Here is a 25,789-nt window from a genome sequence, read left to right as displayed (position 1 = left end):
CCTACATGTAGGACAGCAGTAAAAATCCAGATGTTGGTTCAAATTTAGTATTTGGAGTAATGTGGTAAAAGGGTTCTGTTTCAGATTTACTTGAATCCAATTTTTGTGTAACGGTGTAATGTCTGATTGCGCTGCCCGGAAGCTCCCTTCCACGCTGAGTAGCACGCATGCTCAGTGGGAAGTTAATGATGCTGCTGGAGGTAAAATACTAAATATCTCCGCTCCCACACCTCTTACACTCCCCAAATTTTTAGGGTAGGGAGGAGACCCCCAGAACTGCCTATATACCAAATTGCAACCCCCGAGCCCCGCTGGTTCAGGAGATAGATTACAGAAACCTATCTCGGGAACCAGCGGTTCTCGGGGGCTGTAATTTAGCATAGAGGTCGTTCGGGGGGTCCCCTCCCTACCCTGAAAATTTGGGGAGTGTAAGAGGTATGGGAGCGGAGATATTTCGTATTTTATCTCCAGCAGCATCATTCTATAGGAAATGTGGCCGCACAGTCTCCTACTGCGCATGCGGGGGCAGCGTGAATCCACAGGCAGCGTAATCAGACACAACACCGGATCTCACTTCTATTTCCCCTCCCTCTAAACTTTGTTGCCAAATGTCCTACCCATTTGGTGAGACTGACACTCATTGGTTTTTCTGCATCTTGGCTTGTGGTTTCTGGGGCTCCCCCTGCTGGATATGTCGTGTAACTGCTGGTTCCCAGGGAATAAGTGACAGTGACTGATCTTTCTGCGGTTTGTGTTGCAGGCAGGGTCAGGACTCTACGAAGGACGAGATCACAGCTTCGGCATTCCTGAGCGCTCAGCTGGACGAGGAGCTGGGAGGAGGACCGGTCCAGGTAAATGATTTACTGCATTCATGTTTCAGGGCTGCTCATACATTCCTCCAGCACAGGCTTTCTCAACCAGGGTTCCTTGAGTACTCTGCAAGGGTTTCTAGGCTTTTTCTCCCATCCTGGGGGCAGTATAATACAGCCCATTATAAAAGGGGGTATTGTAAAAAGCCCTAAATTGGGGGTCAGAATAATAATGAGCACATTAACCACTTAAGGACCAGGCTCTGCTGCGGTGATCTGTGCTGAGCAGGCTCTCCAGCCCACAGCACAGATCGTGATTGTGCCAGGGCGATCAGACTCCAGACCCCCCCAGCAGGACAACCCCACAAAAAGGGGGGGGGGATGATCGCCGCCGGCTTGCTGCGTGTAGTGGGCTCGTCAAAGCCCCCCTCCGCAGCGATTTCCGCCCTCTGTCCCCTTCCCTCCCTCTACCTTTGCCTGTGGGCTGCGCAGGACGGATATCCGTCCTGCGCTGCTTAGGATAGGCTTCAGCCAATCGGAGGCCGGCGATCGCTGATCTCCTTTACGGCGCTGCTGCGCAGCAGCGCCGTATGATGTAAACAGCGGAGATTTCTTCCCTGCGTGTTTACATTTCGCCTGCGAGCCGCGATCGGCAGCTTGCAGACTGTTCACGGAGACACCCTCCGTGAACTGGCATGGGAGTTTCCATGCTATACCACTAACAACCTGCCGACTCCTATTGGCGTTAGGCGGTCGTTAAGGGGTTAATAAAAAAGCACTAGGATAAGGAGTCCATATGAGGAGCAGTGGAATAGGGAGTAGTGAAATAAACCACCTCACCTACTAGACCATGCCTCCTGCAAAATAAGCAGGGCTGTGGAGTTGAAGAGTCGGAGCAATTTTGGGTACCTGAAGTCAGACTCCTTGGTTTATTTAAACAATCGAATCCCAAGTTTTTTTGTTTTTTTTTTTTTGGGACAGTTGGACCGGCGGTTAGTTTTGGGAGAGTTAGATTTTGATCTGAACACCAAAATGTTTGCGGCTAGGTTCACAGTGGGATGTTGTAATGCTGCGTTTTGACTTTACAACGCAACAAGATAGTGATAACACATACACTGCGTTACATTTGCATTAAGTAGGTACAGTAAAGCATATAGTGCTTTAATGTACCTGGCAATGTGTGCGTTTTAAAGGTAACACTAACACACTGCAGCAGTGCATTACCATAACACATGTTGCCATGCTAACGTCACACTGAACGTCATAGAGCTTTGTTGTAACATTTTATAACGCAGCTCTGCATAGTCCCGCTGAACCTAGCCTGACCCCCTAAATTTAAGTCTTCAAAAGTGAGCAGCAGAGTCAGGAGTGCTGCTGGGAGTTATGGTTGCCCCTTTAGAGACCGGTTTCTCTGAGATTCCATCCAGCAAAAGAGTTGCACAACTTTCTTTCGTTCTTTCGTTTTTTTTGTTGTTGTTTCCAGAAGTGACAAGCAAGCAGTAGATAATTGTGATCATTTGAGGTGACACATGGAGGATTCTGGGTAATGGTGTAATGAAGGCACGTGCTCCTATGACCAGCAGGGCAGCAGATAACAGACTCCAGTAAAGCAGCCCATACACTCAGCCGATTTTCTGGCCTCCCGATCGATCGATTGCAAATCGGTTGGCCAATCGACCGATCGACGGCCGATTTCGATGGATTTCCATCGAACTTGCAGGGTGGAAAATTTAGGTCGATCTGATGAGATTGCTTATCAGTTTGCATTGGCCTTAATGGAAATCTGATGGCAAAAAAATGCCATCAGATCGAATTTCAATAGATTTCAAACTGAAATCCATTGGAATTCTATCCTGGTAAAAAATGTTCTAAAAACGCATCAGATAGATCATCAGATGCATTTCTTATCTATCTGCTGCCAATCTGACGAGTGTATGGGAACCTTAATAAGTGTGAACATTCCATGACTAATCTGTATGATAGGGCTGAGATTAGCTGTTGGGATGTTTTATTGTGTATTATGGAATTCACCACGTGTTGGAAACTGACTGGCAAGCATGATAATGGGGAATGGCAGCTGCAGGAAGTGGGTGGGAGGCCTGTGCAGCAGTCTGTCCTCCCCTGGGGGAAACTAAGGGAAGAACTTCAGTTCCTGCAATGCATGGTGGAACCTCCATGCCTCTGTATGTTCTCTGCAGGCAATGCTATTGCTTGATCGGTGCTTTCTCATCACATGAACTATAGATGATACCAATACGAAGGAAAAAGACACATTTCAGTGTAAGTGAATCGGTGAGGAATGGAAGCAAGGAAAAGCTGCAAAATGCATAAGGAGGCTGGTGGTCAGTCCTTGAAGGAAAACTTAAGCCAAACAAAAAAGACATTTACTCACCCGGGGCATCCCTCAGCCCCCTGAAGCTGGATGGTGCCCTCCCAGCCCCGCTCCGATCATCCTGTCCCCGCCGGCGGCTACTTCCGGGTTCGGCGACAGGCTGTGAACGCGGCTGTTTTTCGGCGTTCCCAGCCGCTATATCACCCCTCTATGCTGCTATAGCGTATATATACTCTATGCTGCTATAGAGTATATATACACGCTATATCACCCCTCTATGCTGCTATAGAGGGGTGATATAGCGGCTGGGAACGCGGAAAAACAGCCGCGTTCCCAGCCTGTCGGCGGCTGTCGCCGAACCTAGAAGTAGCCGCCGGCGGGGACAGGACGATCGGAGCGGGGCTGCGAGGGCACCATCCAGCTTCAGGGGGCTGAGGGATGCCCCGGGTGAGTAAATGTCATTTTTTTTTTTTTTTTTTTTTTTTTATTTGTTTGGCTTAGAGAACCTGTACTGAGTAAAATTATTTAAAATAAACACACGAGGTAACTTCAAATGAACATTACATAGTTACCTTGCCATCAGTTCCTCTCAGAAGCTCACCATTTTCTTCTTACAGTGATCCCTTCCAGTTCTGACAACATTTTGTCAGAGCTGAAATATATCAGTTGCTGTCAGTTATATATCAGTTGCTGTCAGTTACAGCTGAGAGGAGAACTGATGTGTCCATGTTTCCCTATGGCACAAGTGGGCGATGTTACAGTTTAACAGTGTGCTGACCAGGAAGCTGTTATGGGGTAATGGATATTTTCAAAATGGAGGACGGAGAATTCCATTGATCACAGTGGACAAACAGGATGCGGGAGAGGAAAAATAGATTGAGGAATAGACTACACAGGAGGTAAATATGACTTGTGTATGTTTATTTTTACTTTTAATGTTCAGTTCAGGTTTTCTTTAAGTTTTCCTTTAAAGTGAAGAGAGCATCTCAATAGCACAGTAAAAATGCATGCTAACAATGTGGTTGTTAAAAGTGGTATTTGTTGTTTAAAAACAGTCTTTTGGAGACCAGAGTAAATCCATTTTAAAAGATGTGGTTGTTTAATTAAGCATTACTGATTTCCATTATATTTGAAAATTCAATAAGGTACAATTCTTAGTTGCATCAAAAACCTAAAAATAAAATAATTAAATTGCTGAGTAATTTGTAGCTATATTAAGGAAAGGCCTATTGTTGTGGTGTGTGTAAAAGGCTGAAGGAAGAATGACTGACAGTCCCATCCTTCCCGCCTAAGTTCTTAACATATGAAATGAGGGTCCCATAATGCATTACGATCCTATCTCTGGATGGTCTAATCAAATAATGCTATAGTCTCTATTCGCTGACTACCAAACCTAGCTGCTTCATCTATCTCAAAGCGCATGGTCAAACTGGTTGAAGCCAGAACTGGCAGTCCTCTGGTATGCCTTGGCCAGAGATCATGAAAGACAGCTGTTTGACCATAGCTTCTGACTGTGGGGGATGGTTAACATATACATACCATTGCTTCTCAGAGCAAAGAATTCCTGAGAGCGGGACTATAGTCTATATAGAATTCCCACTCCAGCCTTGTTCCCCCCCCCCCCCCCCCCCCCCCTTATCCTAGATAATGGAAGATTTCTTTTCAATCATGCTTATCAATATCACATATATAATTTATCTAGCTTTGATATCTCAATCGCGTCACATCCAATAGACAATTCTCCTTCTCATCACAGCAGGGCCCTAGCTATGTAGAGAGCTCAAATCATCAAATATTTAGATCACTCGATTAAAATCTCAAAACATTCAACTTATTAGTGGTTCATTAAATAAGAGGTAGAACTTTTTTCTTTTAGTAAAGGACAACTAAAAGAAAATGTAACTAGAGGGATATTAAGGTGGCCATATTCATTTTCTTTTAAACAATACCAGTTGCCTGGCAACCCTGCTGATCTCTTCGGGTGCAGAAGTGTCTGAATCAAACACCAGGAACAAGCATGCAGCTGATCTTGTCAGATCTGACAATTTCAGAAACACCTGATTGCCTCTAATACTTATGCTGCAAGCTTGTTCAGGGGTTATGGCTTAAGTATTAGAGGCAATCAAGTGTTTCTGAAATTGTCAGATCTGACAAGATCAGCTGCATGCTTGTTCCTGGTGTTTGATTCAGACACTTCTGCACCCAAAGAGATCAGCAGGGTTGCCAGGCAACTGGTATTGTTTAAAAGGAAATGAATATGGCAGCCTCCATATTATTCTCACTACAGTTGTCCTTTAAATGTTAGTGGCTTCTATTGCCCTACTCAGAGCAGGCAGATGAGGACTGCTGTAATTGACAATAGCACTGAGCAAACAAAAGCTTTCATCAGCAGGAGGGGTGGGGAGACAGGACACCGTACTTCAGTTTAGAGACGTACCACTCGATTGCATTCACATCTTCACCTGGGTAAATAAGGGCAGAGGTGTGTGTGTGTGTGTGTGTGTGTGTGTGTGTGTGTGTGTGTGTGTGTGTGTGTGTGTGTGTGTGTGTGTGTGTGTGTGTGTGTGTGTGTGTGTGTGTGTGTGTGTGTGTGTGTGTGTGTGTGTGTGTGTGTGTGTGTGTGTGTGTGTGTGTGTGTGTGTGTGTGTGTGTGTGTGTGTGTGTGTGTGTGTGTGTGTGTGTGTGTGTGTGGGGTGGCAGCTCCTACAGCTATTCGAAACCTGGACAAACTGCAGGAAAAAAGCTGCTTGGCTCCTTTTTGCGTTCTTCTGAATAATCTGTGTACCTGGCGGTTCCTACGCCCTTCATTGCATGCCTGGCACAAAGTTCTGCCACTGTTGTAATCGTATCTTGGTATTTCTTCTCATTTCTCCATATGTCCTTCCTTGACAGGGACCCAGGAGCCAGGTACCCCCTGCATGTTCTGCCTGAGACCCCATAACTGACATGTCAGGGGTTACTGTGTGTGTGTGTGGTTTGGCACTTGGGTTCTTGTGTGCTAAATACTGAAGCCCCCCTACCCTGGAGGTTATTGGGGTACACCTTGTTCTAGATGCAGATGGCCCCACATTGCACTCTTAACACTGGTGGTCACTTTATGTAATATGGGGGTATCTGTGACCTGGATATTAGAATGTACACCTGTGTGTCTAACAGTGGATGGGGTCACCACCTGCATTGTTTGGAGCACAGTTTTACGTCTTTAACATGGGCTACATACATGACTGCTGACATGACTGTGCTTCGGGGGAGTAGACCGGACCGCTGACCAGGGCTGTGGAGTCGGAGTCGTGGAGTCGGAGTCGTGGAGTCGGAGTCGTGGAGTCGGAGTCGTGGAGTCGGAGTCGTGGAGTCGGAGTCGTGGAGTCGGAGTCGTGGAGTCGGAGTCGTGGAGTCGGAGTCGTGGAGTCGGAGTCGTGGAGTCGGAGTCGTGGAGTCGGAGTCGTGGAGTCGGAGTCGTGGAGTCGGAGTCGTGGAGTCGGAGTCGTGGAGTCGGAGTCGTGGAGTCGGAGTCGTGGAGTCGGAGTCGTGGAGTCGGAGTCGTGGAGTCGGAGTCGTGGAGTCGGAGTCGTGGAGTCGGAGTCGTGGAGTCGGAGTCGTGGAGTCGGAGTCGTGGAGTCGGAGTCGTGGAGTCGGAGTCGTGGAGTCGGAGTCGTGGAGTCGGAGTCGTGGAGTCGGAGTCGTGGAGTCGGAGTCGTGGAGTCGGAGTCGTGGAGTCGGAGTCGTGGAGTCGGAGTCGTGGAGTCGGAGTCGTGGAGTCGGAGTCGTGGAGTCGGAGTCGTGGAGTCGGAGTCGTGGAGTCGGAGTCGTGGAGTCGGAGTCGTGGAGTCGGAGTCGTGGAGTCGGAGTCGTGGAGTCGGAGTCGTGGAGTCGGAGTCGTGGAGTCGGAGTCGTGGAGTCGGAGTCGTGGAGTCGGAGTCGTGGAGTCGGAGTCGTGGAGTCGGAGTCGTGGAGTCGGAGTCGTGGAGTCGGAGTCGTGGAGTCGGAGTCGTGGAGTCGGAGTCGTGGAGTCGGAGTCGTGGAGTCGGAGTCGTGGAGTCGGAGTCGTGGAGTCGGAGTCGTGGAGTCGGAGTCGTGGAGTCGGAGTCGTGGAGTCGGAGTCGTGGAGTCGGAGTCGTGGAGTCGGAGTCGTGGAGTCGGAGTCGTGGAGTCGGAGTCGTGGAGTCGGAGTCGTGGAGTCGGAGTCGTGGAGTCGGAGTCGTGGAGTCGGAGTCGTGGAGTCGGAGTCGTGGAGTCGGAGTCGTGGAGTCGGAGTCGTGGAGTCGGAGTCGTGGAGTCGGAGTCGTGGAGTCGGAGTCGTGGAGTCGGAGTCGTGGAGTCGGAGTCGTGGAGTCGGAGTCGTGGAGTCGGAGTCGTGGAGTCGGAGTCGTGGAGTCGGAGTCGTGGAGTCGGAGTCGTGGAGTCGGAGTCGTGGAGTCGGAGTCGTGGAGTCGGAGTCGTGGAGTCGGAGTCGTGGAGTCGGAGTCGTGGAGTCGGAGTCGTGGAGTCGGAGTCGTGGAGTCGGAGTCGTGGAGTCGGAGTCGTGGAGTCGGAGTCGTGGAGTCGGAGTCGTGGAGTCGGAGTCGTGGAGTCGGAGTCGTGGAGTCGGAGTCGTGGAGTCGGAGTCGTGGAGTCGGAGTCGTGGAGTCGGAGTCGTGGAGTCGGAGTCGTGGAGTCGGAGTCGTGGAGTCGGAGTCGTGGAGTCGGAGTCGTGGAGTCGGAGTCGTGGAGTCGGAGTCGTGGAGTCGGAGTCGTGGAGTCGGAGTCGTGGAGTCGGAGTCGTGGAGTCGGAGTCGTGGAGTCGGAGTCGTGGAGTCGGAGTCGTGGAGTCGGAGTCGTGGAGTCGGAGTCGTGGAGTCGGAGTCGTGGAGTCGGAGTCGTGGAGTCGGAGTCGTGGAGTCGGAGTCGTGGAGTCGGAGTCGTGGAGTCGGAGTCGTGGAGTCGGAGTCGTGGAGTCGGAGTCGTGGAGTCGGAGTCGTGGAGTCGGAGTCGTGGAGTCGGAGTCGTGGAGTCGGAGTCGTGGAGTCGGAGTCGTGGAGTCGGAGTCGTGGAGTCGGAGTCGTGGAGTCGGAGTCGTGGAGTCGGAGTCGTGGAGTCGGAGTCGTGGAGTCGGAGTCGTGGAGTCGGAGTCGTGGAGTCGGAGTCGTGGAGTCGGAGTCGTGGAGTCGGAGTCGTGGAGTCGGAGTCGTGGAGTCGGAGTCGTGGAGTCGGAGTCGTGGAGTCGGAGTCGTGGAGTCGGAGTCGTGGAGTCGGAGTCGTGGAGTCGGAGTCGTGGAGTCGGAGTCGTGGAGTCGGAGTCGTGGAGTCGGAGTCGTGGAGTCGGAGTCGTGGAGTCGGAGTCGTGGAGTCGGAGTCGTGGAGTCGGAGTCGTGGAGTCGGAGTCGTGGAGTCGGAGTCGTGGAGTCGGAGTCGTGGAGTCGGGAAAAAATGCACCGACTCCGACCCCGACTCCTAATGAATTTGTAACTGTAATTAAAATAGAAAATATTATAAAATGTTCTATTTCTCAGATAATGGTCATTAAAAATGTGTATATATACAGTATATATACAGTAATAGCTGTGCTTAGTCCACAAAAATGAAATAAACCAATCAAAATTAGTTACTTGTGCTGCTTTAATAAAGCAGTCCCCGTATTTTTAAAGTCAGATATACATATCTGATTGTGACTGTATATATGATGTGTACACAGGAATCTCTTATATATACTAAATAACATCTATGCTGTAAGAATAAAGCCTGATGTATAGCTATGTCACTAATAGAGATGGTCAACGAGATGGAAATAATTCTGCATTGATGCTGATTTATGCAAATGTATGCACTCCCTTTGCTGATGAAATCAAATAATTTGATATGTTGTTAAAATTTGGTTTGGTGACTACAAATTAAAGGGTACCTGAGACGGATGAAAAGTAAAGTTTTATACATACCTGGGGCTTCCTCCAGCCCCCTTCAGGCTAATCAGTCCCTCACTGTCCTCCACCACCCGGATCTTCTGCTATGAGTCCTGGTAATTCAGCCAGTCAGCGATGTCCGGCCGCATGCCGCTCCCACAGCCAGGAACATTCTGCACCTGCGCAATAGTGCTGCACAGGTGTAGTATGCTCCTGGCGGCGGAGTGTGTGCATGCGCACTACACCTGAGTGGCTCAAGTACCTGGACTCATAGCAGAAGATCCAGGTGGTGGAGGACAACGAGGGACTGATTATCCTGAAGGAGGCTGGAGGAAGCCCCAAGTATGTATAAAACTTTAATTTCATCTGTCTCAAGTTTACTTTGTTACACAGTAGTACTATACTCTACATATGCACTCCCCACAGAGCTGCAGGGAATCCACTGAGAATGCTGTGCACATTGAACACAGAGGTGTTGTCTGTTTACAATCTCCTCATTCCCCTGCAGAGTACCTGCACATCATTCTTACATGTACCCACACTTACATTGCCTAGGGCCTGATAGATGTTCTTTGTTCCGGTTTGTACCTTTTACAAGTACTCTTACCAAGGACTAGTTTTAGTCTAAAGGGAATAAATATAGTAGTCTACATATCCTTCTCACTTCAGTTGTCTTGTAAAATTCCTAAGCGTTGGCAGTTAAGAGACAAATTTCATGTTACATACTTTTAATCAACAAATTCATGTTACATACTTTTAATCAACAAAATTGTAATATGCAAATTAGAGGAGTCAGAGTCGGTGGAATCCTAAACTGAGGAGTCGGAGTCGGTGGATTTTTGGACCGACTCCACAGCCCTGCCGCTGACACTCCTGTATTGGGGAGAGTACCTACAGGACCGGTGACACGCCTGTGCTGGGGGAGAGTACGTACAGGACCGGTGACACGCCTGTGCTGGGGGAGAGTACGTACAGGACCGGTGACACTCCTGTGCTGGGGGAGAGTACGTACAGGACCGGTGACACGCCTGTGCTGGGGGAGAGTACGTACAGGACCGGTGACACGCCTGTGCTGGGGGAGAGTACGTACAGGACCGGTGACACGCCTGTGCTGGGGGAGAGTACGTACAGGACCGGTGACACGCCTGTGCTGGGGGAGAGTACGTACAGGACCGGTGACACGCCTGTGCTGGGGGAGAGTACGTACAGGACCGGTGACACGCCTGTGCTGGGGGAGAGTACGTACAGGACCGGTGACACGCCTGTGCTGGGGGAGAGTACGTACAGGACCGGTGACACGCCTGTGCTGGGGAGAGTACGTGCAGGACCGGTGACACGCCTGTGCTGGGGGAGAGTACATGCAGGACTGGTGACACTCCTGTGCTGGGGGAGAGTACATACAGGACTGGTGACACTCCTGTGCTGGGGGAGAGTACATACAGGACCGGTGACACGCCTGTGCTGGGGGAGAGTACATGCAGGACTGGTGACACTCCTGTGCTGGGGGAGAGTACATACAGGACTGGTGACACTCCTGTGCTGGGGGAGAGTACGTACAGGACTGGTGACACTCCTGTGCTGGGGGAGAGTACATACAGGACCGGTGACACGCCTGTGCTGGGGGAGAGTACAGACAGGACCGCTGACACGCCTGTGCTGGGGGAGAGTACATGCAGGACCGCTGACACGCCTGTGCTGGGGGAGAGCACATGCAGGACCGCTGACACGCCTGTGCTGGGGGAGAGCACATGCAGGACCGCTGACACGCCTGTGCTGGGGGAGAGCACATGCAGGACCGCTGACACGCCTGTGCTGGGGGAGAGTACAGACAGGACCGCTGACACGCCTGTGCTGGGGGAGAGTACAGACAGGACCGCTGACACGCCTGTGCTGGGGGAGAGTACGTACAGGACCGGTGACACTCCTGTGCTGGGGGAGAGTACAGACAGGACCGGTGACACACCTGTGCTGGGGGAGAGTACAGACAGGACCGCTGACACACCTGTGCTGGGGGAGAGTACGTACAGGACCGCTGACACGCCTGTGCTGGGGGAGAGTACAGACAGGACCGCTGACACGCCTGTGCTGGGGGAGAGTACAGACAGGACCGCTGACACGCCTGTGCTGGGGGAGAGTACATGCAGGACCGCTGACACGCCTGTGCTGGGGGAGAGCACATGCAGGACCGCTGACACGCCTGTGCTGGGGGAGAGCACATGCAGGACCGCTGACACGCCTGTGCTGGGGGAGAGTACAGACAGGACCGCTGACACGCCTGTGCTGGGGGAGAGTACAGACAGGACCGCTGACACGCCTGTGCTGGGGGAGAGTACGTACAGGACCGGTGACACTCCTGTGCTGGGGGAGAGTACATACAGGACCGGTGACACTCCTGTGCTGGGGGAGAGTACAGACAGGACCGGTGACACGCCTGTGCTGGGGGAGAGTACAGACAGGACCGCTGACACGCCTGTGCTGGGGGAGAGTACAGACAGGACCGCTGACACGCCTGTGCTGGGGGAGAGTACGTACAGGACCGGTGACACGCCTGTGCTGGGGGAGAGTACATACAGGACTGGTGACACTCCTGTGCTGGGGGAGAGTACAGACAGGACCGCTGACACACCTGTGCTGGGGGAGAGTACGTACAGGACCGGTGACACGCCTGTGCTGGGGGAGAGTACATACAGGACCGGTGACACGCCTGTGCTGGGGGAGAGTACATACAGGACTGGTGACACTCCTGTGCTGGGGGAGAGTACATACAGGACTGGTGACACTCCTGTGCTGGGGGAGAGTACATACAGGACTGGTGACACGCCTGTGCTGGGGGAGAGTACATACAGGACTGGTGACACGCCTGTGCTGGGGGAGAGTACATACAGGACCGGTGACACGCCTGTGCTGGGGGAGAGTACATACAGGACCGGTGACACGCCTGTGCTGGGGGAGAGTACATACAGGACCGGTGACACTCCTGTGCTGGGGGAGAGTACAGACAGGACCGGTGACACGCCTGTGCTGGGGGAGAGTACAGACAGGACCGCTGACACGCCTGTGCTGGGGGAGAGTACAGACAGGACCGCTGACACGCCTGTGCTGGGGGAGAGTACGTACAGGACCGGTGACACGCCTGTGCTGGGGGAGAGTACGTACAGGACTGGTGACACTCCTGTGCTGGGGGAGAGTACAGACAGGACCGCTGACACACCTGTGCTGGGGGAGAGTACGTACAGGACCGGTGACACGCCTGTGCTGGGGGAGAGTACATACAGGACCGGTGACACGCCTGTGCTGGGGGAGAGTACATACAGGACTGGTGACACTCCTGTGCTGGGGGAGAGTACATACAGGACTGGTGACACGCCTGTGCTGGGGGAGAGTACATACAGGACTGGTGACACGCCTGTGCTGGGGGAGAGTACATACAGGACTGGTGACACGCCTGTGCTGGGGGAGAGTACATACAGGACCGGTGACACGCCTGTGCTGGGGGAGAGTACATACAGGACCGGTGACACGCCTGTGCTGGGGGAGAGTACATACAGGACTGGTGACACGCCTGTGCTGGGGGAGAGTACATACAGGACTGGTGACACTCCTGTGCTGGGGGAGAGTACAGACAGGACCGCTGACACACCTGTGCTGGGGGAGAGTACGTACAGGACCGGTGACACGCCTGTGCTGGGGGAGAGTACGTACAGGACTGGTGACACGCCTGTGCTGGGGGAGAGTACGTACAGGACCGGTGACACGCCTGTGCTGGGGGAGAGTACATACAGGACCGGTGACACGCCTGTGCTGGGGGAGAGTACATACAGGACCGGTGACACGCCTGTGCTGGGGGAGAGTACATACAGGACCGCTGACACACCTGTGCTGGGGGAGAGTACAGACAGGACCGCTGACACACCTGTGCTGGGGGAGAGTACGTACAGGACCGCTGACACGCCTGTGCTGGGGGAGAGTACAGACAGGACCGCTGACACACCTGTGCTGGGGGAGAGTACAGACAGGACTGCTGACACGCCTGTGCTGGGGGAGAGTACATGCAGGACTGCTGACACGCCTGTGCTGGGGGAGAGTACATGCAGGACTGCTGACACGCCTGTGCTGGGGGAGAGTACATGCAGGACTGCTGACACGCCTGTGCTGGGGGAGAGCACATGCAGGACCGCTGACACGCCTGTGCTGTGGGAGAGTACAGACAGGACCGCTGACACACCTGTGCTGTGGAGAGGTTTATTCTGGTTCTCTCCTGTACTCTGACCTGGTGGCTGTACATAGTGAGAAGCCATTCTCTCTCTAATCTCCCCTGCTTCTGATAACAGCCACTCTAATGGCTCTAATTATAGTGTCCCCCTCTTATGGCCTCACTTTAACTTCAGTGGCTCTATGGTGGTTGTCATGGAGACGATTCCAACTGGAACCCGAGCAGAATATTAAATGGTGTATTTCTTGCTGCTGCATTAGTGTTCTGTGTGAAAGTTTAGTGACGACAAACCCTCAGGCATTCCCTGCAGAACAGGCTGCCTGGGTGAGAAGCTTCGGATGGAGGCTGGGTGGCATACCTGTGCAGAGGGCCTCTTGGCAAAGAGAACGTTGTCGTCCTGGAGCCGGAATGGCAGTTTTGCACCTGAAAATCGCTAATTAATTGCAATGGTTTCCCAGCATGCAATTCTCTGACTACATCTTGTGAATTAAACAATTAAACAATTACCTTGCGCTGGAGGGGAATAACTGTCTGCTCAGCAGCGTGCAAGAGTGAGGGATCCCTTCAACCCTCAATTTTCAACTAAGTTACACTTCAAATTTATTCAAGCACGCGCTCTGTATAAAAGTTAAAAAACTCTTTATTAATTCAAATTCACATAGAAACCATTAGTAACGGAGTTTCCTACCTTCTCTCACACTCACTTCAACCTTCATTCATCCACACCATAGGGCCCAAGGGCCCTTCTATGGTGTGGATGAATGAAGGTTGAAGTGAGTGTGAGAGAAGGTAGGAAACTCCGTTACTAATGGTTTCTATGTGAATTTGAATTAATAAAGAGTTTTTTAACTTTTATACAGAGCGCGTGCTTGAATAAATTTGAAGTACATCTTGTGAATTGCAATTTTGCGCCCTTTGCAGATAGTTTGCAGTCTATGTAAAACTGCCTTTATGCAGCCTAGTAGGAGAGCAGCTTCCGACAGAGGCTTCTCGCAAAGTATTCTCCACACCCCTCCAGTCAGGATACTCAGTGACTGATGCATATGTCAGCTGTTTGCTATTGAATGGGAGGAGTTTCCAGCCCTAATGTGGGTCATATCAGAACAGTGATGGTTGCTGGAAAGTCACTGATGTGGTATCTGTGATTTCAGTCTCGTGCGGTGAGTCTCCTGAGGCTTTTATCCCAATCTTTCCTTGCTCATGCAGCATTCACACACTGTGCTGCATCCTTGCTATCCTCTGCTTAGATGCATAGTCCCTGTCCACTTTCCCAGGACTCCTTGTGTGCTTGGCTAGCTATGATCAGTAAGCTGCTAGTCCTTATGGCTTGCATGCAGGTTTTATGCAGTGGATGTACTTCTTGGATTTGGGCCAATCGTGTCTGCTCCATTTTGATTTGGTTTAATCCCTGCTGCGTACAAGTGTGAGTCAGTCGTGTTTTATGGGCCCGTTTCAGCCCAGACGGGAGCTTGGCTTGGTTAATCCAATTTTTGCCAAATTTTTGTATTCCAATCCCAGCATGTAAAAACAAATACAAGGAGGATGTAGAGCAATTCACGCAGGAAGTCACAATGGTGGTCCATCAAACCTCCAAGCATGCAACACCTACCCAAAGCTGACCTTTCTACACCATACTCCTCACTCCCCCTCCCCGTAACATGCATTTTGTAATTATAGTGAGCCTGCGTACTAATCCCTCACCACTTGTTTGCCATCCATGTGTGCTGTATGGCCATGGTATGGGGGTGGTAAGGATAGGGTCTGGAGGGTGTGTGCTGTATGGGGGTGGTAAGGATAGGGGTCTGGAGGGTGTGTGCTGTATGGGGGTGGTAAGGATAGGGTCTGGAGGGTGTGTGCTGTATGGGGGTGGTAAGGATAGGGGTCTGGAGGGTGAAGGGGGCCAATAGAAATGGGCTGTATTCTAAAGACTGGAGAAGGCAGGGTTGATGCAGTGTCTGGATGCTTCTGTACATTTCAGGTCCGCGTGGTACAAGGTAAAGAGCCAGCTCATCTGCTCAGCCTGTTCGATGGAAAGCCACTTATCGTCTACAAAGGAGGAACCTCAAGAGAAGGCGGGCAGACCCCTGACTCAGATGTGCGCCTCTTCCAAGTCCGTGCATCGTCCTCTGGCTGCAGCAGAGCTGTGGAGGTGAGTGGCTGCGGCCATCAGGGTCACCTGGAGGGGGGGGGGGGGGGGGAAGGGGCAGCGCAGGAAGAGTCTACGTCCGGATATCTTCCAATCTGCAAGCAGCGAGAGACCATGGTGAAGGCCTCAACCCATTAACCAGACTTCATATCTTCACAGCTTGTTTCTTTGCTGAATGCTGAATCTTCTGTTGTAAAACTAGACGCATTCTGGCCATTTCCCCCACAAATCTGTTTCGGGGGCAACTGAGGACCCCTTTGTCAAGAACCTAAAATTATCTTTCTGTGATTGTGGTTAACCTTCATAAAGGATGCTTTGAGTTAACCAGATACAGCACTAGAGTAACTATGAAGATTGTCGTCCTACTCAAAGGCGGACAAAGGCCCATGTAGCCGCACAGGGACCCCATGTCCTCTAGGGCCCATGCCATTGGACCAGTTAGGGCCTGATTATCATCTAAGCTTTTCTCCTTGTATATGACTGAGGTACAAGTTATCACTGTTTCTCTTCAGTTTCAGAGATCAATACAAGTTTAAAATGTGTGCTACGTTAGTAGTGCCTAGAGAATGTGACCCAAGTTCAGGTACTTTTATCTTATCGACATTGTTTGGATTCAACCCTGATCTGTTATGACCACACCCACTGACATGGGATCTGCTTCATTTTGCACAGGGACCCATTTTTGGCTTTGTCGCCACTGGTTATACTGGGTCATGTCTAGGAGAACTCATGGAGAAGCCTGTGACTTGTTTGCAAATTAGAGCTCCGATTAGGCGATTTGCAGTGTCCACATCCGGCTTTAGCACATGATCATGACTAGCAAATCAGATACTTGCATATCTATCACCTGACCAAACTGATCACCTGCTTCTCCATGAGTTCTCCTAGACCTGAACATCACTAGTGGTCAAGGACTGTAGCCAAACTGTCCCCTCCTAGACCTGAACATCACTAGTGGTCAAGGACTGTAGCCAAACTGTCCCCTACAAGCACCCATTTATAACTGGTCCATTAAACATCATGATGGTTGGGGGTGTGGCCCGTGAAGGGGGTGGGGGAGGTGGTGGAATGTGTGGGTGATGATGGCTTGTGGTGGTTTCTGCAATGATGAATTGTGTTACAGGTGGATGCTGAGGCTGCCAATCTCAACTCCAATGATGCGTTTGTGCTAAAGACTCCCTCCGCTGCCTACTTGTGGGTGGGCCAGGGGGCCAGCGATCCAGAGAAGCGGGGGGCCCAGGAGCTGCTGAACGTACTGGGAGTCTCCGGATCTCAAGTGTCAGAAGGCAGAGAGCCAGGTAAGGAGATTGGAGGAATCCTGGCCACGTGACTTGTGGTTGCCGCGGGTGATTGAAGTCCATCTCCTGCTATTGTGCATGAGGACTGCAGCGGCCATACACTACAAATCTTTTCCTCAGGAGCAATCGTTAGATGAGAATTGTATAATCGTCGTGAAATTAATGCATGGTCAATTGGCATACCAAATTTCGTTGAGAATGTTGGAGTTCACCATCTTATCTCATTAATCGATGTATCTGAGGAAAAGCTTGTATAGTTAACCTCCCTGGCGGTATGATTACTGCCACATCTTGTCTCAAAGTGGTGCAATTTTTTTCACAAGCTTTTGGAGCCTGAAAATCATACCGCTCGATGATCTGCAAACTACACACCTCGTATGGATCCAGCTCGGGGTTACCGCTCTGAGATGAGTATTTCTGTCCCGTTTGTGAATGTTTGCATCTCCTTGACCACTTTATGCAGCTTGAACAGTGTACCAGTTGGATAAGTTAATTTCAAATTACATATAGCTACAGGTTGATGCAAGGCTATGGACAATTTTTTTTAATTTTTTTTTTTTAAATTTATAATGAAGCTTTACCTTGAAGTTAAATTTGTAGACAAACTTGGGCCCGATCAGGGCCGGATTTGCACTCTTTATCCCCCTAGGCCACGGTCACCAGCTGCCCCTTCCAGTATAGGTAGCCAGATGACTGCCTTAATCCCTCCTTTTCCCACTTCCCCATTTTCAGTATAGGTAACCAGCTCGCCTTTACATTGCAGCAGCCATCAGTGTCACTCATTTCTCCGCTCGTCTCCAGTGCAGAAGCTTTCTCTTCCCCTCTGTCTCCAATGCTGCCCAAGTCCGTAGCTGCTCGCCACAACGCCAACGTGCACAGAGAGCAAGATGGCTGCTGCACAGGTGGCTAGCAGCAGAGTACTGCGGTCAGGCGCTCCCCTGAGCTCCCTGCATTGCAGCATTTGCAAGCATGCAAATGCTGCACCAGTTTAGCCAGCTGCTTTGGTGCCCTTGCTCCTGCAGTGCCCTAGGCCATGGCCTAGGTGGCCTTAGCCTAAATCTAGCCCTGGGCCCGATTCACACGAGCGTTACAAAACTGTCCCTGGATCAAATGGGAACAGATCCAATGTTCACATCATTCCATTCGAATGGATCTGGTCTGCATGATCCGCTGAACAGAACGCAAGTTTCCTCCTGCAGCAATTTTTCTGGACTGCTGAGCCCAGCGGAATGGAAACTGATCCTGAAGCCCTGCATTGGGGTCAACGAGAAAACAGAACGTTTCTTCACACTAGTGAAGAAACGGACCGTTCTAAGGAGAAAAATCCACTTTGGGGTGTATAGGGGGGATGTGGGGAAATGGAATGGAAGCACCTGAGCGACAACAGAGTAACGGATTACCGGTCAATCGGATCTGATCAGTTTGCCGCTAAATTGCCCATGTGAACCGGGCCATGCAGCTTAAAAATAGTGCATCACCTCAACGATTTTGCTGCATCTTGACCGTCCCCATTTATCACAAACCAGTGAATATATTTCTTTATCTTTTATACCTGGGGAGGATTCAGTTACCTCCTGATTATAAAGGTCTATCACAAGATCCCCTTTTGCCCTCAGTGTAAACTGGAATGTTTTTACACTAAGCCTCTTGCATTTTTTTGTAGAAGGCTAACCTAACCAAAAACGTTTCTTTGGAAAGGTAAAAATGTAATCACTGTACAGATACAAGCTGCTGGAGTTTTCTCCTGAGGAAGTGAAGTCTCATCCTTTCCTCCACTTTGCACTGTTCTTATCTTACCTTCATGCGTATCCCTACTGAACCAGATTGAGAATGTGAGATGGAACTCCCAGAGAACAACCAGTTTAAGCAAATCCCAGCCCACTAGTGCTTCAGGCTGCCAACCTTTCAAAATTTGGAGAACAGTTTAGTCCTCTTTTTCCACGAACTGTTTACAGGCAGTGAAATGCCTCTCAAACTCTCACAGCTGCTTGCTGCTGCCTGGTAGCGGCTTGCTGCTGCCTGGTAGCGGCTTGCTGCTGCCTGGTAGCGGCTTGCTGCTGCCTGGTAGCGGCTTGCTGCTCACACAGCTCAACAGTTCATGGAAAAGAGGCCTTATGGGGAGGCATCGTTTACAGCAGCTTCCAATCTATGATGCAGACTTTCTCACATCTGATGCCTTCTGAGTTCCTCGCCTGGAACAAGGATGCAGATTGGGAAAGTCTGAGTACCTAACCTGTGCTTTTGCCCCAGAGAAGAATCCTAAATCTTTAGCTCCATCTGATCCTTTATAATATTTTATATAATTTTCCCTTCTGAGGCCGAGGTGGCAGCATCCTTAGCTGTCCCGTGTCGGGTATCCTGTTTAAAGGGGAACTGAAATAAGAGGTATACGGAGGCTGTCATATTTCCTTTTAATCAATACCAGTTGCCTGGCAGCCCTGCTGGTCTATTTCTCTGCAGTAGTATCTGAATAACATCAGAAACAAGCATGTAGCTAATCTTGTCAGATCTGACATTAATGTCAAACGCCTGATCTGCTGCATGCTTGTTCAGGGGCTATGGATAATAGTATTAGAGGCAGAGGTTCAGCAGGAGGGCCGGGCAACTGGCATTGCTTAGATGGAAATAAATATGGCAGCCTCCATATACCTCTCACGTCAGTTGTCCTTTAAGGCACGTTCTATTTGTGTCTCTTCATCCTTGTTGGCTGGAAGGGAATTTTGGGTTTTAACACCCTGTACTGTTTCAGATGACTTCTGGACGGCGCTGGGAGGAAAGGCTCCATACCGCACGTCTTCCAGGCTGAAGGACAAGCTGAACACTCACCCACCACGCCTCTTCGCCTGCTCCAACAAGACCGGACGCTTCATTGTAAGTGACCCTGGAAGAGGCTGGCTAATAAAGCTCTCCAGGTTGCATCAGTGTTGACCTCTCCCATCTTTACTCTTGTTCTGCAGATCGAGGAGGTTCCTGGCGAGCTGACCCAGGATGATCTGGCCACAGATGATGTTATGCTTCTCGACACATGGGATCAGGTAATCTTCAGCCATCACAAGAATTATATCATGGAATGTGCTCGCCTCCACTGTGTTCTTTACCACTTCTCATGAACTCTTAAAGAGAAACCGTAACCAAAAATTGAACTTCATCCCAGTCAGTAGCTGATACCCCTTTTTACATGAGAAATCTATTCCATCGGGGATCTGTAGGGCTGTGGTGAAACCCCTCCCACAGGAAACTACCAGAACCATGGTCCTGGCAGTTTCCTGTCTGTGAACCGCGTTGCATTGTGGAAAATGGCTGTTTACGGCTGTTTCCAACTGCCAAAAAAAGCATGCAGCATCACCTGCCAGCAGTAAAAATGTCCCCATGTGATAAATGTCAGAATGTAAATCAGGGAGAGGAAAGATTTTACAATGAACAAACACTAAATCATTTATACATAATTATTGTAAAAGTGAAGCACTTTTTTACGTTTCACTGGAGTTCTTCAAAGGTGGAGGTGAAAGCGATGGCTATCAGTTATTTTTACCCTAAGGGCTTGTTAGACCTAGAACCCACTAGGAATCGATAGTGCTTTAAAATCACTGCAGCGTTTCCTAGTGCGATTGCGCTCACGATTACCCAACGCTTCGAAGTGCTGTACAGTAAACTAGCCATTTTTAAAAAATAAAGCTTTTATACTTAACAGGTGTCCAACTTCCATCCATGGCCCCGCCCCTAAAGGTGCTTCTCTGTGATCAGGGAAGCACCTTTGAACGCTTTCTTCAGGGGGTGGGGCTACAGGCGGAAGCAGGAAATCCAGACACCTGGTGGGTATTGAGGTTTATTCAAAGTGTAATTGCTTGGCCCCCTAAAGCGTTACAAAATCGATTTGAAACTGATTTTTGCAGCGCTTTCCTACTTTAGCATTGTGTGCTCAAAATGCTACATGTTCTGCGATTACCCCTTATTGCACTAGTGGGTTCCCCACCACACACTTCCATTTGGCAAAGCGTTTTTGGGAATTGTCGGCTATCTCAAAACTCTGCTAAAATTGCCACTAGTGGGTTCCAGGCCCTAACACTCAGCGCAACGCTCTGTGTAAACTGGTAGTCATGCCTAAAGCAAACCTGTCCTGTGAGTCCTCTGCTCCTTTACAGGATCTCTGGCCACTGGTGGGTGGATTTGGCCGGGAGAGGTCCCCTTTCTGTGGCTACCAGTGGGGTGGATTTGGTTTGGGAAGGTCTTCTCTTTGTGGCCACCGGTGGAGAGGTTGCCCAACTCATCCATTTCTCTTGCAGGTATTTGTCTGGGTTGGAAATGAAGCTCAGGAGGATGAGAAGAAAGAAGCTCTGGCCTCTGGTAAGTAGTATTCTGTCTTCCTCAGCATCTGTGTTCGAAGATTTCTGTCCTTTAGCTGAACTCTTTGTAAACAGATTAATGTTAATGAAGAAAAATTGTATTTTAATTGAGCATGCGCAGGATGGCCTCTCCAGTCTTCCCCAGATTTTGTTCTGGTGGAAAGCATTGGTCGCATCATTGTTGGCTCATTCTTGTAAAAACCCTTGAGTTGAACCAGGGTTTTGTTCCACAAAGTATGCCTTATGCTGGGGATACACGGTACATTTTTCCCCTTAGAAATTATCGAGCCATCAGCGGCTCGACTGATGACAGGTTCGATGACCCCACTCTATTCCCGCGGAGAGTCGAGCGAAAGATAAGGAAGCGCCCGCAGGGACGAGCGCGAATCGATCTGGACTGTGGCGGGGACAAGGCGGGAGTCGATGCGGCTAATCGAGCCGCCGGGTCGTACCGTGCATAAGGCAAGTTTTTACTTGGTCTGATGCTTCTCTCACTGGGGCAGGCAGCGTTGTAGCTGGAGGGAAGCCTCTCTCGCCGGGGCAGGCAGGCTTCCCTCCAGCTACAACAATGCCTGCCCCGGCGAGAGCAGCTTCCCTCCAGCTACAATGCTGCCTGCCCTGGCAAGAGCGGCTTCCCTCCAGCTACAACGCTCTCTCGCCGGGGCAGGCAGCGTTGTAGCTGGAGGGAAGCCGCTCTTGCCGGGGCAGGCAGCGTTGTAGCTGGAGGGAAGCCGCTCTTGCCGGGGCAGGCAGCGTTGTAGCTGGAGGGAAGCCGCTCTTGCCGGGGCAGGCAGCGTTGTAGCTGGAGGGAAGCCGCTCTCGCCGGGGCAAGCAGCGTTGTAGCTGGAGGGAAGCCGCTCTCGCCGGGGCAGGCAGCGTTGTAGCTGGAGGGAAGCTGCTCTCGCCGGGGCAGAACACTTGTTATAAACAAGGCTGCACTATCTACAGTTAATAAATATGGCAGCCTCCATATTCCTCTTACGTCAGTTGTATATTCCCTTTTTTAAATGAGCACTATGGCGGAAAATTGTAAAATTTAAAATGTGCAAACCTATACAAATAAGTCCTTTTCTCCTATGCTGCAGTCACTTACAGTAAGTAGTAGAAATCTGACAGAAGTGACAAGTTTTGGACTATTCCATCTCTTCTTAGGGGATTCTCGGGGATTTATTTACTTTCAAAAGCACTTCGTGAATGGCAGTTGCTCTGTCCAACTGCCAAAAAACTGTGTAGTGAGCAGGGAAGCTGGCCAGCATCATTGTTGAAATCCTTTTTCGGGAATATCTTTGTAAAGAATAAAAGCCTTGCTGAGCATCCCCTATGAAGAGATGGACTAGTCCAAAACCTGTCACTTCAGTCAGATTTCTACTACCTACTGTAAGTGGCAACAACATAGGAGAAAGTAATTTATGGCTTGTTTTACTAGGGGAAAAAACTTACTACTTATTTGTCTGTTTGCACATATTTTAAATTTTACAACTTTTTGCCATAGTGTCCCTTTAAAGAGTCTGAAGCGAGAATAAATCTCGCTTCAGACCTCATAGTTAGCAGGGGCATGTGTGCCCCTGCTAAAACGCCGCTATCCCGCAGCTTAACGGGGGTCCCTTCACCCCCAAATCCCCTCCGTACAGCGGGGGAGCGCTTCCTGGTTGGGGCAGGGCTAACCGCCGCAGCCCTGCCCCACGTGTGTCTGTCAGACGCGTATCTCCGCCTCTCCCCCGCCCCTCTGTTCTCCTTCACTGAGAGGGGCGGGGGAGAGGCGGCGATGCGCGTCTGATAGACGCGATTGGAGGCAGGGCTGCAGCCGTTAGCCCTGCCTCCAGGAAGAGAATTTTACGACCAACTTGCGACCAAGTCTTGCGGGGGTGGGTTTGGGGGTGAAGGGACCCCCGTTTAGCCGCGGGATAGCGGCGTTTTAGCAGGGGAACACATGCTCCTGCTAACTATAAGCTCTGAAGCGAGATTTATTCTCGCTTCAGTCTCTTTAAGCAATACCAGTTGCCTGGCAGTCCTGCTGGTCTATTTGGATGCAGTAGTGTCTGAATCAGACCAGAAGCAAGCCTGCAGCTAATCTTGTCAGATCTGACAATGCCAAACGCCTGATCTGCTGCATGCTTGTTTCAGGGTCTATGTATTAAAGGCAGAGTATCAGCAGGACAGCCCGGCAACTGGTATTGTTTAAAAGGAAACTACTATCGCAGCCTTCCACATCCCTCTCACGCATGTATTCTTGTAGAAAATGATTTTGAAGGATAACTATAGTATTTAGTAGGGCTGGTGAAATGAGATGCAAATCCAATTTGATGCAGGATTATGAAAGCTTTGTATACAGCTTGAAAATGCACCAATCAAATCCCACCAGGGTTTAATTTTACTTAGTCAGGTTTTAGGCTTCTTTTCCACGGACTGTTAGGCAGTGAAATGCCTCTCAAACTCAACTGCTCACTGCTGCCTGGCAACTGCTTACTGAGCACACACTTCAACAGTCTGTGGAAAAGAGGCCTTAAGCTGCAGAATTTGCATAATAATGCATAAACTCAGGATCATTTGCATCTCATTGACCATCCCTAGCATGTAGCAGGTATGGTTTGTGATGTGGTCTACTGAAAATCTACCTGAGGCATGCTCAATGGCCACTAGATGGTGCTGTATGACAAATGTGGGCGATGGCCACAAGGTGGAGCGGTTTCAAGTAGAACCCCCTCGGCCATTTATCAATTTTTTTTTTGGGAGATATTGCTTGCTTTACCTGATGCACTGCAATTTATCATCTTACCCATTCTACTGCTGAAGAGCCACCCCTCCCTTCCCCCTATAGTAATGGGGCTCTAGTGCAGAAGAGGACCTGGTGCTGGACCTAGGTCAGGTCACCAGCACCACTCTGTACTTTCTATGGCACCAGTCTGTAGCTAGATGGCAAAACTAAAATGTATCGACTCCGGATCAGATTGAAACCGAATCAGATTGATCGGTGATAAATCAGTTTTCACTGATGGGAAGATAGATGGAGCCAAATACAGGGCAATCTTGGAAGGAAACCTCTTGTAGACTGCAAAAGACTTGAGACTGGGGCGGAGGTTCACCTTCCAGCAGGACAATGACCCTAAACATAAAGCCAGGGAAACAATGGAATGGTTTAAAACAAAACATATCCATGTTAGAATGACCCAGTCAAAGTCCAGATCTAAATCCAATCGAGAATCTGTGGCAAGATCTGAAAACTGCTGTTCAAACGCTGTCCATCTAATCTGACTGAGCTGGAGCTGTTTTTCAAAGAATGACAAGGATTTCAGTCTCTAGATGTGCAAAGCTGGTAGAGACATACCCTAAAACAGGGGTCCCCAACCTTTCCCGGTCCGGGGACCACTTTCTGACCAAATTTTTTTCCGGGGACCGCCGCGGGGGGAGTGGACATCGGGTGCGCGTCCTAGTGAGGGTGCAGTGGCAACTATACTAGCTATGCCACTGCACCCTCGTGCGTCCTGGCGAGGGTGCAGTGGCATAGCTAGTATAGTTGCCCCAGTATAGCCTGTATAGTGCCCCAGTATAGCCAGTATAGTGCCCCAGGATAGCGCCCCGGTATAGCCAGGTGGTGGTCCCCGCTGCTATTACCTTAACAGTGGCCGCTCTCCCCTCTCCAGCGCATGTATTTATTCATGCAGCGTATCTCCCGGCTGCTCTGTGTGATGCGACAGGAAGCAGGGCAGCGGCTTCCTGTAGCGGCGATATATATCGCCGTTACTATGGTAACCGAGCCCTTCTTCCTGCGCATCACACAGAGCAGCCGGGAGATACGCTGCATGAATAAATACATGCGCTGGAGAGGGGAGAGCGGCCGCTGCTAAGGTAATAACAGTGGCGGGGGCGGGAGGGGGGTTGAAGAGGACAGTCCTGCGGCCCAACTGGGAGCGTCCCGCGGACCACCAGTGGGCCGTGGACCACAGGTTGGGGATCCCCGCCCTAAAAGACTGGCAGCTGTAACTGCAGCAAAAGGTGGTTCTACAAAGTATTGACTCAGGGGGCCGAATAATTACGCACACCCCACTTTTCAGTTATTTATTTGTAAAAAAAAATTGGAATCATGTATGATTTTTGTTTCACTTCTCACATGTACACCACTTTGTATTGGAATTCCACATGAAAGAGCTATACAATTGAGGTTTGTGGCAGTAATGTGACAAAATGTGGAAAACTTCAAGGGGGCCGAATACTTTTGCAAACCACTATTTTTTTTTAAACCATACCAGTTGCCTGGCAGTCCTGCTGATCCTCTGCCTCTAATACTTTTTAGCCATAGACCCTGAACAAGTATGCAGCAGATCAGGTGTTTCTGACATTATATTCAGATCTGACCAGATTAGCTGTATGCTTGTTCCTGGTGTGATTCACACTACTGCAGTCAAATATATCAGCAGGGCAGCTAGGCAACTGGTATAGCTTTAAAAACCTTGGCGGTAATGAGCTCAGCTCATCCATTACCGCGGCGGTGGATTTCTCAGGCCCTGCCGGGCTAATTTTCACTTTTTTTTTTTTAACACGCAGCTAGCACTTTGCTAGCTGCATGTTGGACGTGATTGCTGCCGATCCGCTGCGTAACAGGCCCGTCCCCTCCCCAAGACCCCTGCGTAGCCTGGCCAATCAGTGCCGGGCAGCGCTGAGGGGTGGATCGGGACTCCACTGTCAATTGACGTCATCACTATTGTTGCCATGGCGACTGGGGAAGCCAAGCAGGAAATCCCGTTCTGAATGGGATTTCCTGTTTGCTCTGATCA

At 50.3% G+C, this 25,789-nt stretch overlaps 1 protein-coding gene across 5 annotated transcripts in view; it reads left to right on the top strand.

The window, feature by feature from the left end:
* The window catches only part of GSN (gelsolin), a 105,144-nt gene that overhangs the window by 78,728 nt on the left and 627 nt on the right, over nucleotides 1-25,789 (top strand). For 4 of the 5 annotated variants that reach the window (XM_068249051.1, XM_068249049.1, XM_068249050.1 and 1 more), the window contains 7 exons: nucleotides 761-851; nucleotides 6,034-6,048; nucleotides 15,209-15,379; nucleotides 16,500-16,674; nucleotides 19,424-19,545; nucleotides 19,632-19,709; nucleotides 20,958-21,018. In XM_068249051.1, the coding sequence (XP_068105152.1) occupies nucleotides 761-851; nucleotides 6,034-6,048; nucleotides 15,209-15,379; nucleotides 16,500-16,674; nucleotides 19,424-19,545; nucleotides 19,632-19,709; nucleotides 20,958-21,018 (713 nt within the window). The remainder of the gene's footprint in view (nucleotides 1-760; nucleotides 852-6,033; nucleotides 6,049-15,208; nucleotides 15,380-16,499; nucleotides 16,675-19,423; nucleotides 19,546-19,631; nucleotides 19,710-20,957; nucleotides 21,019-25,789) is intronic. The other variant, XM_068249048.1, reaches the window with a different exon arrangement.

This window comes from Hyperolius riggenbachi, chromosome 8 (genome assembly GCF_040937935.1).
Source record: "Hyperolius riggenbachi isolate aHypRig1 chromosome 8, aHypRig1.pri, whole genome shotgun sequence".
Lineage (NCBI taxonomy): Eukaryota > Metazoa > Chordata > Amphibia > Anura > Hyperoliidae > Hyperolius > Hyperolius riggenbachi.
Note: the sequence above shows the minus strand (reverse complement) of the source record. Positions and strands in the feature narration are given on the sequence as shown.